The sequence below is a fragment of the Apodemus sylvaticus genome, chromosome 16 (assembly GCF_947179515.1).
Source record: "Apodemus sylvaticus chromosome 16, mApoSyl1.1, whole genome shotgun sequence".
NCBI classification, from domain to species: domain Eukaryota; kingdom Metazoa; phylum Chordata; class Mammalia; order Rodentia; family Muridae; genus Apodemus; species Apodemus sylvaticus.
The window spans coordinates 31,124,128-31,138,870 of NC_067487.1; the positions used below are offsets into that span (position 1 = coordinate 31,124,128).

At 40.2% G+C, this 14,743-nt stretch overlaps 1 protein-coding gene across 5 annotated transcripts in view; it reads right to left on the reverse strand.

Annotated features, from left to right (window-relative positions):
• Zfr (zinc finger RNA binding protein) overlaps window positions 1-14,316 on the reverse strand; it is a 64,263-nt gene extending 49,947 nt beyond the window's left edge. For 4 of the 5 annotated variants that reach the window (XM_052160091.1, XM_052160089.1, XM_052160090.1 and 1 more), the window contains exons 1-2: window positions 14,182-14,314; window positions 13,793-13,892 (exon numbers count right to left, since the gene is read on the reverse strand). In XM_052160091.1, the coding sequence (XP_052016051.1) occupies window positions 13,793-13,892; window positions 14,182-14,218 (137 nt within the window). In that variant the 5' untranslated portion in view covers window positions 14,219-14,314. Of the gene's footprint in view, window positions 1-13,792; window positions 13,893-14,181 lie in introns of all 5 variants that reach the window. The other variant, XM_052160092.1, reaches the window with a different exon arrangement.
• Between the last annotated feature and the right edge of the window lie 427 nt (window positions 14,317-14,743).

The window sequence follows — 14,743 nt, forward strand, 5'->3', positions numbered from 1 at the left end:
TCTCCCTTCCTACAATGTAAAATGTAACTGACTTCAAACTGTAAAGACAAGAGCTTTCAAGTAATTATTCCTTGTGAATAAAAAATAGACTCTTGTCAGCTTTGTTTTAAACAGAGAAAAACTAAATAGAAAAATCAAGAAATTATTTTCTTGTTCTATAGGATGAAAAGTAGGTGGGACAGAGTTGAAACAAGCCAACTAGGTAGGCAATTTGAATTATACTGCATGGTCCTAACACTTAAAAATGCATGTGACTCAGGGAAGAGGATCACATGCTCCTGTCTCAGGGAAGTTATTCATATTGTTTCTGTACTCTGGGTATGTAAGTTGGGTAGGGTGGATCATGCTTTCAATCCCAGCCCACAGGAGGTAGTAGCAGTCAGATCTCTGTGAGTTTGAGACCAGCCTGGTCTACGAAGCAAGTTCTAGGGATAGCCAGGGCCACACAAAGAGACCTTGTCAATACTGCCCTCCAAAAACAAACAAAAAATTCCCAAACATTAATAAAAGTAAGTACAAACATTAACAAGAGTAAATACAAAAGGGGCTGGAGAGATGGCTCAGCAGTGAAGAGAGCCCTTGTTGCTCGCTCTTCCAGAGGACCTGCGTTTGATTCCCAGTATCTATCTGATGGCTCACAACTCATCTGTAAAATCAGGGGATCTCTTCTGGCCTTGGAGGGCCCTGGGCACATAAGTAGTACACAGATACAAGCAAACCACCTAAATACATAAAATTAAAAAAAAAAAAAAAAGAAAAAGAAAGAAATAGACATAAAAGAGGTTACTCCCTTCTACTTGAAACATGGAAAAGAAGCCAGGCAAGGCAGTGTGCACCTGTCAAGGATTCGGACGTGGAAGCTGGAGGGATCAGGAACTCAAGGGTATTCTCAGTGATGTACAAGTTCTATATGTTCTTGACTATATGAGATCCTGCCCAAAAAGATTTTAAAAAGTAAAATAAGAAAGCACCCTGAGAATTAATGTTAAACTGTAAAATTCCTCCATTCTTGGATTTACTCTGGATGATAATGAACACTTTCATTACCTGCTTATCAAAAAGTAAGCTAGAAGCCTTGAAATAGTTCTTTAAGGTGGGCATAGGGGTGCACACTTTAAATCCCCAGCACTTAGGAGGCAGAGACAGGACCTTTGCTCTGGTCTACACAGAAACCCAGGTCAGACAGGGATATATAAGAGAGGCTACATATAAATAAATAAGATTTTCAGGCAGCCTTGCTGCTTTCTTCATTAAAATAACTTCAGAGGGGATGACAATCCATTATCAAATATTTAAAGAAAGCAGATTCTCTACTGCAAAGCAGGAAAGTTGCACAGGAAATAAATATCCCCAAATAACACAATTTTTAAAACCTCTAACTTGGATCATAAAACAAGAACCTTACACTAGTCAGAAGATAATCCTATGAAATAATACATAGGATAAAGAGGAATATATAAAGAGGAATATTCATAAAGATTAAAATGTGAAAGAAAATGAGGCCCAATATCTAACTAAAAAAAATTATACAAAAAGAAAAAATTAGTGAATGAAAATTAAGAAATCTTTCCACTACTAAAGGCAAACATGATATTTTCAAATTCAAGCACACAACTTACTATCAAAAAAAAAAAAAAAAAAAAAACCCAAAACAAAGAACCAAACTTGGAAACATTTTCCAATTTTTAAAGACAAACGAAGCCCAATTTTCCAGAGAGAAAAATAGTAGTATAGCTTACAATCAATCAGATACTAGTGGACCACAGACAATACGGTAATGTCTTCAAAATTCAAGGATAGATGATTATTCAATAGAATTCTATGCCCAGCTTAACTATGGAGAATAAGTACTTTTAAAAGACATCTGAGACAAACTTCTCCCATTATATATACCTTTTCATAGGAAGCTACAAGAAATGTACTTGGACTAAAAAAGTAAAACAACAGCCAGGCGGTGGTGGTGCACGCCTGTAATCCCAGCACTCTGGAAAGCAGAGGCAGGTGGATTTCTGAGTTTGAGGCCATTCTGGTCTACAAAGTGAGTTCCAGGACAGCCAGAGCTATACAGAGAAACCCTGTTTTAAAAAAAACCAAATCCAAAAAAAAAAAAGTAAAACAATTTAACAGATTTTGCAAGCATAGAGAAAGATGAAAGCCTAGATCAACAGCTATGCAGCAGGCCAGCAATCAGGGTAAGATCAAGGGTTTAGAATCAAACAAATTACAGAACCTCTAACAGAAAAGATGCCAAGAAAACAAACAAACAAAAAAAAGAAATAGTAAGATACAATCACTAGGCCTGGGGACACATGCCTATAATTACAGTACAAAAGAGGTAGAGGCAAGATAATTGGTTCAAATTCATCCTTGACTACACAGAAAGTCTGAGGCCAGCCAGAGCTTCAGACCCTTGTCATAAACAAATGACGGCCACAGCAATGATAATGAAGAGAGGATTCCATGAGATCTTACAGTTGGACAGCAAGTACAACTGACCAACTCCACCTTAACTTTAGACTGCGCAGATCTTCCATTAAGTGATACAGGACTGTAAATGATCTCTAGTAGGATTTAGAATTACAGCATGGTATCTAGCTCTGTAGTAGCTACTTCTTAAAGTTAAGAGTAAGACACATTTTTGTTTTTGTTACGTTTTCGTATCTACTTAAATTACAGAGGACAATTCAGAACTAGAGAACACAGTATCAGTAGGAACTGCAATGTAGGAGGAGGCTACATGGAAAGAGACACAAAGCATAAATGGTTCAACATTTTTTTTTTTAAGACAAGATTTCTCTGTAGACCAGGCTGGCCTCCGACTCATGGTCCTCTGGCCTCTGTCTCCTTAAGCAAATTCTACTGGCATGTTTTAAACATCTTAGAGAATGAGGTATTGCCTTCAGGGGAAACAGAATTGTAGTATACCATCTAAGAAGTCTACCACTGAATTTAAGATAAAAAGTACATATGATGTCTAAAACTATGAGTGCAGGAGATAAAAACTGCATAAAGTTGATTAGGATAAATTACATATAGTAGACATGTTTAGTAATATAAAATTAAATATCAAAATAAAGTAGAACACACTGACATTTTTGGTCTCTAGGAGATGAAAAAGTCTTTAACTTATTTTTCACATATACTAATGTTTTACTATAGTTACATCTGTGTGTCATGTTCATGTCTGATGTCCATGGAAGCCAGATGAGGGCACCAGAACTCTGGGACTAGAGTCATCTCCCCAGACCCCTTTAGTGCTTTCTTTCTGAGACAAAGTTTCACTATATACCCCAGATTAGCTTTGAGCTTGTGATCGTCTTGCCTCAGCTAGTAGTAGCCAAAATATACAGTAGTACCAAAAGGACTAAAATAGTTAAGAATAAACGTAAGGCCAGGGAGATGACTTAGCTCATAGTGACTGCCAGGCAAGCAGGAGGACCTGAGCTCAAAATTCTAGAATCTATATAAAAATCTAGGTTTAGTAACATAAGCCTGTATCACAGCACCAGATAGGCAGAAATGGGCAGATTCCTCTGGGTAAAGAAAAGAAAATTCCTTGGAAATCACTTATGACTAAGATCAATACAACCAGTAAGTTAGCTTAATACAATTTTATATTGCCATTATTTTATTGGCTACAAACTATCTTCCCAGAAATGTTGCAGCTGTGATTCCAACCAACAGGAAAGCTCAAAAATAAATTATAAGAACCATAATTCCCATAATGAAGTTATGATGAACAGGATTTGCCTGAATTATTAAGTACATTTAAAGAAATAAAGAATATCAAATCTAAGATCAATGAGTAAGAGGTGGATCAAAAATAATGAGATGGGCCAGTAAGACTGCACAGTGCCATCTTCCACCGAAGCCTGACAGCCTGAGTTCTAACCCTGGGATCCATGTTAAAAGAGAAGACCTGGCCCCATTAAGACCCTCTGATCTCCACACATATACAAACAATAATTTCAATTTAATTTTTAAAAAATTAAAAAATAAATCAGATGGTGAGCTTGGTGACACACGCCTTTAATCCCAGCACTAAGGAGGCAGAAACAGGAGGATCTCTGTGAATTGAGACCAGTGTGGTATATGTATCACGCTTCAGGGCAACCAGGACTACACAGAGAGACCTTGTTTCAAAAAGCTAAAGAATTAAAACAAAACAAAACACAATACCCCACAGCAAAACAGAGTAAGATGAGTATGGCCCTGCACTATGCAATCCTCAGGACCTGAGTGGCTGAAGGAGAACTGCCACAAACTCAAGGCCAGTATGGGACATTACGAGTGCAAAGCTGGTCTTGAGAGCTGTGTCATTAAGATACTGTCTCAACAAACAAACAAATAAACAAACAAACAAACAAAGGCCAGTGAACTTTTAAAGTAATCAAGCACAACTTTCAAAAATGCAATACATAAAAACAATTAGAACCTAGGTTCTATGCAATTAGAAACCCAGGTTCACATAACTGACTACACATAGTTGGCTAAAAAAATTAATGAAATGGAAAACACCTACAATTATCCAGAACATATAAAAGCAAAGAAATAAACAACAACAACAACAACAACAAAACACTAACAGTAAAAAATCCTGGAGGACAGAACTAAAGAATGTTAATTTAACCACTTGGTATTACAAATAGAGTAAAACAAGAAATATTACCAGAGTATTTCTTTTTTTTACTGCAATTACAAATCTGAACAGAAGTTTAGATTTAGGAGCCCTAATAATCCCCAGGAAGAAGCAAGCACAACAGAATTCACACCAACATACCTAAAAGACAGGAAGCATCAAAGGCAATGAGGAGTTCTTTAAGGCACAGGGAAAATTGTCTAACAAGAGACTGAAAACTACTGAAGCCTAAAGGTAGTATTATACTGAAGAGGCTCAGAGATTGAAGAGTTTTCCATTCCTGTCAAAACAAGGTGTGTGTGTGTGTGTGTGTGAGTGAACTTTATGAAGAATGAGAGACTGCTAAGGCAGAAGGGCCAATTTAAATAACTCATCATAGAAGACAACAATTGTGCCCAGCAACAACTCTATGGACCATACAACAGCCCAAAACCAAAAAGCTGTTATTTTATTGAAGCCCTTTAAACTACTATAAATAAGTGAATAGCTCAAAAAAGAAACAAAGGATTAGTTATACTAAAAGCTGTTGGTTAATATAAAGTGCTTTATAACTGAATACACCAAAACCCATTTCTCAAACACTGACATTTCTTCAGGGAATGAGGACTATTCACACAGATGAAAAAAGAAAAGCAGCCTCTGTAAGGGAGATGGCTCAGTGTTCAGGTAAAGGCCCTGGCACTGGAGTCTGAGCACTTGAGTTCAATTCCCAGGCCAACATGATGGAAGGAGAGTTTGGTCTTGTTTCTCTGGCTCTACTAAATGTCTCAGAAGTCTGTAACTCATTCTTGTTATAGTCATTCAAAACATGTTCACATGCCAGGCACCACACTTTCTCTGGTTTTATATATATATATATTCTGCTTTAACAGTGGATCACCAAACATGAGGCTAACCAGATTTACACTTCTAACCCTCATTCCTTTCCTAAACCCATTTGCAAACTCCTAAGAAATAATGAATGGCTAACACTGATAAGTATTTTGAATTTCTTCGCAAGTAATATTGAATCTCCAAAGTAAAATAAAAATATATAAATAAAAAGAGTGTAGAAGCCTCCTAGGATGATAATATTCTGTTTAAAATGAGGGCCATGCAAGTATACTTATTTTGACAGATTACCAAATTATCATGTGTGTGCAGTTTTTTTACATATATAACATTTCAACAGGTCTTTTTGTTTTAAGTTTTTGAATTTCTCTACGCAGCCCTGGTTGTCCTGGAACTCTGAGATCCACCTGCCTCTGCCACCTGAGTGCTGGGATTAAAGGCATGCGCCACCATCTAAAAGTATTCTTAAAGATTTATTTTTATTATTTTTTAAGACTTACAATAAAAAAAGATTTGTGTATGGGTGTTGCCTCAGGAAGCTAGAAGAAGAGAGTACTGGATCCCCCGGAACTAGAGTCTGGGATGGTTCTAAGCCACTACTATGTGAGTTCTAGGAACTGAACTCAGGGCCCTTTGCAAAAGCAGCAGATACTTTTCATTGCTCAGCCTTCTCTCCATTCCTCTATTTACACACACACACACATATTATAACTACACACATACACAATATATATATATATATATATACACACTTCCCCCCACCCCCAGTTATGTGTATCTTAGGAAGCCAGAATAGCGTGTTAGATCCCCTGGACAGTTGTGAGCCAGCTGATAGGGGTGCTGAGAAGTGAACTGTGGTGTTTCACCTGCTGAGTAATCTCTGTAGACTTCCATGAGAATGTTTTAAAAGTCAGGTATGATGGATCACCCCAAGCTGAGGCAGCAGGACTATCTTAATAGGCAGCTGGACTAGATGATGAGTTCCAGGCCAGCCTAGACCACAGAATAAAACTGCTTCCAAATGAAGTAATACTTTAAGTCCTATCTTCCAATTTCCTATTTTGGCATTTCATGAAAAGTCAAGAATGGTGGCTGAGAGATAGCTCAGCATTAACAGCCCCTGGTGCTCTTCAAGAGGATCCAGGTTGGTTTTCTGCACCCACATCATACAGCTCGTGACTACCTGTAACTCCTGTTCCCAGGGGTCCATCTGCTTTCCACAGGCACATGCTCATATTTTCTCATACTTTCTTTCTCTGCCCCAGCACACCAGTGGATGTGCACATATATACTCTACGTCTTAAAGAGTTAATAATGACTGTGACCACAGCATAGCTTTTTGTATGAAGCTACATTTGTCTCTATCTTGGCGCACAAGTCTCCAAAAATCAAGTACCAGTATCAACCCTTTCAACTGCTTTTTGTTTGTTTGTTTGCTTTTTGGTTTTTTTGAATTTTTTTTTTTTTCCGAGACAGGGTTTCTCTGTCCTGGGCAGTCCGTGAACTCAGAAATCTGCCTGCCTCTGCCTCCCAGAGTGCTGGGATTACAGGCATGCACCACCACCGCTGGGCTCAAATGCCTTTTAACAAACAATATTAAAACAAAACAAAACCACAAAAACCCAAAACCACAATGTTTATTGATTTCTATGCATTAGAAGCTACACTTCACAGGGCTTTATCAAACATGAAAAGATGCCATACTTGAAAGATGACCTTAATCTTGTGTCCTAACAGTGGTACCAAGTACAATTTATGGATAAGGACAGTGCTGACCCTTCAATCTTTACTAAGTAAATTAAAATATAAGTAATTCTAACACTGCCAGTTACAGCATTTCTAAGCCCAAGAACTTATTTCGCCCTTTATCATTTCTTAGTAATAATGTAGCCAGATGTGTGACAAAGCAATTACCTTTATTTTAAACATTCTATACATGATACATTCTAACTCATCTATATAAGCATGGCTCTATCTCTAAATTCTTTAATGATCTATCATCCTCTTATTTTACTTTCCCAAGTCTCTCTTAATCATTTCTTACAAGATGTCCTAACTACTTTTAGAATAATCAGTGCTTCAATATAATTACTAAGATCCCTCTATCAAGTTATCTTGGGATTTTCAAAAATCCCAAGTCTAGAATTATATCAAGTGTACTAGAGTTAACTTAATGGTTCTGATTTTTTAAATTTTTCATTAACATAACCTCTTTCTTATGACTATTCTTTTGTATGTTTTTCTTTTCTTTTTTTTTTTTTTGGATTTGTTTTTTTTCAAGACAGGGTTTCTCTGTGTAGCCCCAGCTGTCCTGGAACTCACTCTGTAGACCAGGCTGGCCTCGCACTCAGAAATCCACCTGCCTCTGCCTCCCAGAGTGCTGCGATTACAGGCGTGCACCACCACCACCTGGCTTGTATGTTTTTCTTAATGAGCCTGCAGATTTCCTTAGTTTTATTTCGATGGGTTTACAACTATATATAAAAACATAGGCAGTGCTGTGGATATAGATTAGTTGTGGAACACTGGCATAAACAAGAGTTATTTGAAATTTAATAACTTAATAAAACATTGCTATAACAAGAATGTGTATTTGTTTTGTTTAGTTCAGACAAAAATCTCCCTCTGTAGATCAGGTTGGCCTTGAATTTACTCAGGCTAGCTCTAGTACTGGGATAACAAATATATATCACCATATCCAACTCAAGAAGTTCATTGTTAAGCCAGGCGGTGGTGGCGCACTCCTGTAATCCCAGCACTCTGGGAGGCAGAGGTAGGCGGATTTCTGAGTTCGAGGCCAGCCTGATCTACAGAGTGAGTTCCAGGACAGCACAGAGAAACCCTGTCTTGAAAAAAGCAAATCCAAAAAACCAAAAAAAAAAAAAAAAAAAAAAAAAAAAGAAGTTCATTGTTATATGATTTAGTTACAGAAAATTTACTGAACTTACTGGTTCCCATTTTTGTGTGTGTGATGAACTAAATAATCATACCATCTGTAAAAAATTTTTTCTTCCTTCCCTACTGAATTGAAACTGACACCCACCACTGATACTAACACCTATTTTATACTAATCATACGGCAGACATAAATTGGGAATCCATAAATTAAAAATCTACAGCATTGGTAGACACACTTTCTAAAAGCCATGTTCTAGGCTAGGAGGTATTGTATATAATCTTCACCTAATGAGAAGGTGGATAAAGAAATAAGATCTTAGAGAAGCTGGTGACTTGGCTGACAGACTAAAGAAATGGAGCTTAGACTCAAATAGAAGTTTAATTAGCTCCAATCCAAGTCTTCCTGAGACAGAAAGGCAATGTAAAGCAGGCCTACCCATACATGCCACATGGCTATGCTGGCTTCCTCTATAACTCCCTTCCCCATTACACACTACCACTAAGGACTACACTCTAGGTCTCTGACATGTTATGCAAATACTTACCCAGCTACACCCCAGTCCTTTCAACTCTCTCCCAAGGCTATTAGTAAAATATACAGGAAATGCCAGAAGTCTAATAGCAACTATCCTTTTTATTGGGGGGGGGGGGAGGCAGGGGAAGGATGAGGTGGCAACTTTATCATTTCAAACTCATATATGCATCCCAGGGTGAAAACATAGGAAAGTTAAAAAAATTAACAGCCAGTAAAGTTCTATCTTCAAGACTGGTTTCAAAACCTATTCACCTGAGGATTTTTTTTTTTTTTTTTTTACTTTTAAGACAGTATTATTAACTCTACACATTCAAATACACTGTATAAAAGAAAAAGCAGAATGCTAAAGTCACTGGCTAATCAGCCCATGCAAGGTGATCCAAGACATTTAGAAATACATTTCCCAAAGACATGTCAAATTCATTAGATGAGCTGCTTTCTTTTGACCAGAGATTCTTAGGAGGCTGAGGCTGGAGGTCTCTAAGAGTCTTAAGAATAAGGGGAGTAATTATTTTGCACATTTATACAATCTTCATTCTTTGAATTCAATAAATACTGATAAGAATGGTAAAAATGTTTCCAAATGATTATTTAAATAGCAACTTTATTGAAGGTAGTAGAGTAACATTCAGACATCAATGATACCAAAAGTTACAGCTAGGAAAATAAAACTAGTTTAAGTACCAGCTAAAGATTTAACTTATCCAGACAAGTATTTGACCAAATATGAAAATTACAAGAAATGTTTGAGGTTTTTCTCAAGAATAAGTGAAAATAAAATGGCTATTTAAAACACTAAAAGGTTGTATTTCTGCTCACTTGAGAATATAAATGACCTTCTTATCACATATTTTTGTATCCCTTTAAAAAAGCTCAAGAGCTGCTGGGAGTGATGGAACGTGCCTTAAATCGCAGTACTCAAGAAGCAGAAGCAGGCGTTTCTTTGTGATTTCCAGGCCAGACAGGGCAACATGGTTAAGACCTTGTCTCTAAAAATAAAATCCCTTGAGTACTATAAGCAACTCACTAGCAATAAGAGGGTAAAAGAAAGTCTGTTATGAACTTGCCTGCCCCCCATCAAAAATTACCTTAGGGCTGCCTAGCAAGACAGATCAGTAGGTAAGAGCACTTGCCCTACAAGTCACATGACTCTGTGGAAGGCGAAAACTGGATTTCTGAAAACCTGCAACCTTACCTCCACAGGTGTGCTGGACACATATATCACTGGACATATACACACAACCACAGGAAACAGTGGACAATAATAAAAAGAACTATGCTAAACTGAGTGTGGCTCTATTAGAAGCTGGGAGATCAGTAGTTTCATGTTATCTTTGGCTACAGAATGAACTCAAGGTTAGCCTGAGACTCATGAGACTTGGACACAAAACATGAATAAAACCAAAAGGGAATCAGCTTGGTGTGTTGGTAATGCCTAAAAAAACCCAACACCTAGAATAAAAAGACCTACAGTTCAAGGTTGGATGTGAGGCTAACAGAGTCTACATGTTATCTTTGCTTTTTGAGTGTGTCCTCCCTAAGTTTTTTTTCTCTTTTTAAAAGAACAGTATACCTTCTCAACATGAGTTCTCCAACTGAATTCACTTTCTGCCATGAAGCTATCTTGGTTACCACTTTCCAGGGGAGAACCGGCTTTGTCTTGTAACCCTCACCCATGAACTAAGCATCTTACCAGAAATATAGAAACAAAGAACAGTCAAAATTTTTTTCAATTGGAAGCAAATCTTCAAAAAAAAAAAAAAAAAAAAAAAAAAGGAAAAAGAAATGGCATCCTAAGTTTACCTTGTCCTTAAAAAATATACAAAACAGGAAAACAAAGCCAGACTTTGCAGCACAAAGATTGAATAACCACCCAACACAGAAATGTTTACAGGAATTATCACAAATGAAGATAATCAATTTGGAACTTGTTTACAACATGTCATACTAATTCTTTAGTATATCATTACAAATACCAAAGCTAGGGCTTGTGGTAGAACAACTGCCAACAAGCATGAAGAATTAGCATTCCATTTCCAGCATGGAGTAAAAGTGAATCTAAGGAAAATTTAGTCTAATATATTGTATATTGGTATGGCTAGGAAAGCTAAGAACTAGAATTCAGCCGGGCAGTGGTGGTGCACGCCTTTAATCCCAGCACTTTGGAGGCAGAGGCAGGAGGATTTCTGGGTTCAAGGCTAGCCTGGTCTACAGAGTGAGTTCTAGGATAGCCAAGGCTGCACAGAGAGAACCCTGTCTAGAAACACCAAAAAACAAAACAAAACAAAACAAAACAAAAAACCAGAATTCAGATTTTGGATGTTCACTCTGAGTTATCAATAGTTGATAACTGTGAAGCAAATTATCATTATGTAAAAGACTTAAAACACTTCCCCATGTTTGAGAGGTCTTTCAAATTAAGGTATATATGTACGTATGTATGTGTGTATGTGTGTGTGTGTATGTGTGTGTGTGGGTATATATATATATATACACACATATATATAAATAAATAAATAAAAATCTAAACTAAGGTTTTCCACCTCTGATTTAACTATTTCTAACCAGAATCAACAACATTGTTAGTATTAATGTTATTTATTCATCTTTCTCAAACATTAGCATTATTGCACATGAATTCTTGTGTTTAAATACCAGTGATTTTCATGCATGCTTCTGTAAAATGACAGAGTATCTTAATAATTAGTTCTGGTAATACATGTAGTTAACATTAAGACTAATCTTTTTTTTTTTTTTAAAGATTTTATTTATATGAGTATAGTGTAGCTGTCTTCAGACACACCAGGAGAAGGCATTGGATCCCATTACAAATGGTTGTGAGCCACTATGTGCTTGCTGGGAATTGAATTCAGGATCTCTAGGAAGAGATCAGTGCTCTTAACCACTGAGCCATCTTTCCAGCCCCAAGACTAGTCTTTTAAAACATACATTATAAATCAATTCAGTAACCACAATTTATCAAGCTTACTTAAGCTGGTACTCGACATTCTCACAATACTGATTGAATTAAAATTATTTTAAAATCTACAGGCCTGCATTTTAGGGAAAAAAAAAACTTTAAAAAACTGCAACACTCCTGCTCCCAATATTCAGTACCTAAACAGTTAAAATGCAAATCTGTCATTCAGTGATTACTAAGAAAACAGAAAAATACTGTACAAAATGAACAGAAAAATTTAATGGTTAAATACAGCATTTTCTAGAACACATGTTACTCATTAGCAGTAGATTTATGGGCACAGAAGCCATTTCTCAGAAAAAAGAAATTATTTAGGTTGACTATGTTTTCTCCTTTGACAAAACTTTCTTGTCTAAGTCTGTAAAACAAATGACATGTTAATGTCTGAAATGTCCCACGAGTTTGCTCTGGTGATATAGTCATTTTTCTCAGCACTGGCCTCAAGAGACTTTTAAGATGCCACGTTAAGATTGAGGCTTTCAACAATCAGTAAAATATCTATGTCAGCAAAATAATATATTTACAACTTTAATACCTCTTTTTTTTTAAAAAAAATGGGGTATTTCATCTATTTTGATTGATAAGATTTTTTTATCAGTAATATATAAAACTGTACCTCTCCGAAGTAAATTGTATCGTAGGGTTGCATAAAATGAAGTAACTGTTTTTTCCTTTAGAACTTTCAGCCCTCAAATATTAGCCAGTATCCCATTTTACAGAGGAAACTCAAAAAATACGTCCCAAATGTCATAAAAATCACCAAGATACTGTTAACTAAAATTCTGTTTTCCAATGGGCCCCCCTTTTAAATACTTGACTCCCCTAAGGTAAATGAGATGAAAAAGCTACCTGAATTTAATCACGATGATCTGAAATATGCTAAGATATGCGATATATAATGCATATGTAAAGCTGTACGCTTATTGCATGAGCCAAGAGACTGTCTTACTCTGATCCACAACAGTACAATACACGGTTCTGTCTCTTGTTTTTTGCGATAAGACGTATAAGGAATTACAGCTACTTCAGCAATGACAGCCATCTGAAGGTAGAGGAGCCATCCCAGGCATTACAATGACTCAGTATACAGCCACTCGCATTTTCTTTTCCCCGGGGGGGGGGGGGGGGGGAGAAAAGACCCCAAAGGAGAATCACCGGTCCACCTGGAACGGTCCTCAATGGTTGTTACAAAGACGAGACAGGCATCATCTGCACTAGGAACTTCGCACGTCTTTTTTTCAGTCTAACAGCTAAACAATTCACAGGTGGTTGGCATATTAACATCTCTCCGAGCAAGAAAACCAAAAGGGGATGGGATGGATGCAATGACGCTGGCAAAGTGGCAGTTAATTTGAGGGGCCGGGGGCGGGGGGTGTCGGGGACCCAGGGTAGGTACCGACAAAGACGTGTTATCGGGGCGTCGCGGTCGAGGCCACTGAGCCGGAGACTCCGCACTCGGTGCGAGGCCCCCCTTCGCTCACTCTCTCCATCCCCAGAACCGAAGGAAGATAAGAGGTGGGGGCTGACAGGGCGGAGGCGGGGACCGGGAAGACGAGGGGCCGCAGCGGGCCGCTCGGCTCCGCTCCAAGGCCGCGGGAGGCCATTTTACCTCCGGGGCCGTCCGAGGCCCCGGCGGCCCTCCACGTCCCCAACCCTCGGTAGTCATGCCTCCCCCATCTCTGCCCCTCTGGGGGCCTCTCGCCAACGCTGGCGGGGCCCGCGGAGTACGCCCTGGCAGGGAAGGGCGGGTGTGGGGAGGGTGCGGGGCTCGACCGCGCCTGCCGCGGGGCCCGGGCTCAGGGCGGTGCGGCGGGGGCGGGGGCGGATGCGGCCGCGGGCCGGAGCGTCGGCGGGAGACCGACCGCGGGGCGCGGAGGGAGAGGAAAGGGAGAAGGCGGGGAGCCGTTACCTATACTGGGCCGCAGCCGCCGCCGCCGCCGCCCCGCTGTGGGTGAATCCAAAGTAGTTGCCGGTCGCCATTTTGGCATCTTCCCCCAGCCGGCTGGGCACTGCGGCGGGCACGGAGAGTCAGGTCCCATGGCGGGAGGGCAGCCGTGAAGGGGTCGGGGCGCCGAGGGATGGCAAGGGAGAGAAAAGGGGCCGTGAGAAGCCGCCCTGGCCGGCCGGGCCGCGGCCGCACCGCCGTCCGCCTCCCACCCCGCACTCCCTCACTCACTCGCACGCCCGGGTGGCGGCCGCCGCCTCCTCCCCGGAGCTGGCCCCAACCCCCGCGCCTACCCGCCGCCCGGGGCCGGGGAAGGGCATGGCAGAGGCCTCCACGGGCCACATTAGACTCACCATAGGTGAAAGAAACTACAGGGCATATGGGAATCATGGGCTCGGGCTGCTGCTGCTGAACTCTGAACTCTCACCCGCTGCCTCCCTCCTCTGCCCCACTCCTCCTCAGCGGAGAACAGACCGCCGCCGCCGGCCGCACAGCGCAAGCGCGCTAGTGCGATGCATCCTGGGAGATGTAGTCCTCACGCCCCGCGCCAACCCCACCCCCACCCCCGGGGTGGCGCAGGGCCCCCCGAGAAGCAGATTTCTGGGGTGCGGGTGTGGGGTTCCCTCGTGGGACTAGGTGCCCAGCCTTATCCTAAGCGATGGTGACTCGCACCCGCTGCGGGGAGGCTACAAGGCGGAGGAAGAGAGCCTCGCCGGGCTGCGGGGGAGTCGGGGAGCGTGACCAGAGAGAGTGACGTCTGTTGGCCTTTTCGCCGCCTGGCTTTTTCACCGGTTTCCTTTACTTTTGCGTCTGCGTTTGTTCTCTTCAGCCCTCCTCTCGCCTTTAGTTTCCATTAGCATTTGAGCTGGCCTAATTCCTGTTGCTTGTCACTAGCCTTTGAAAAAGGGAGGGGGG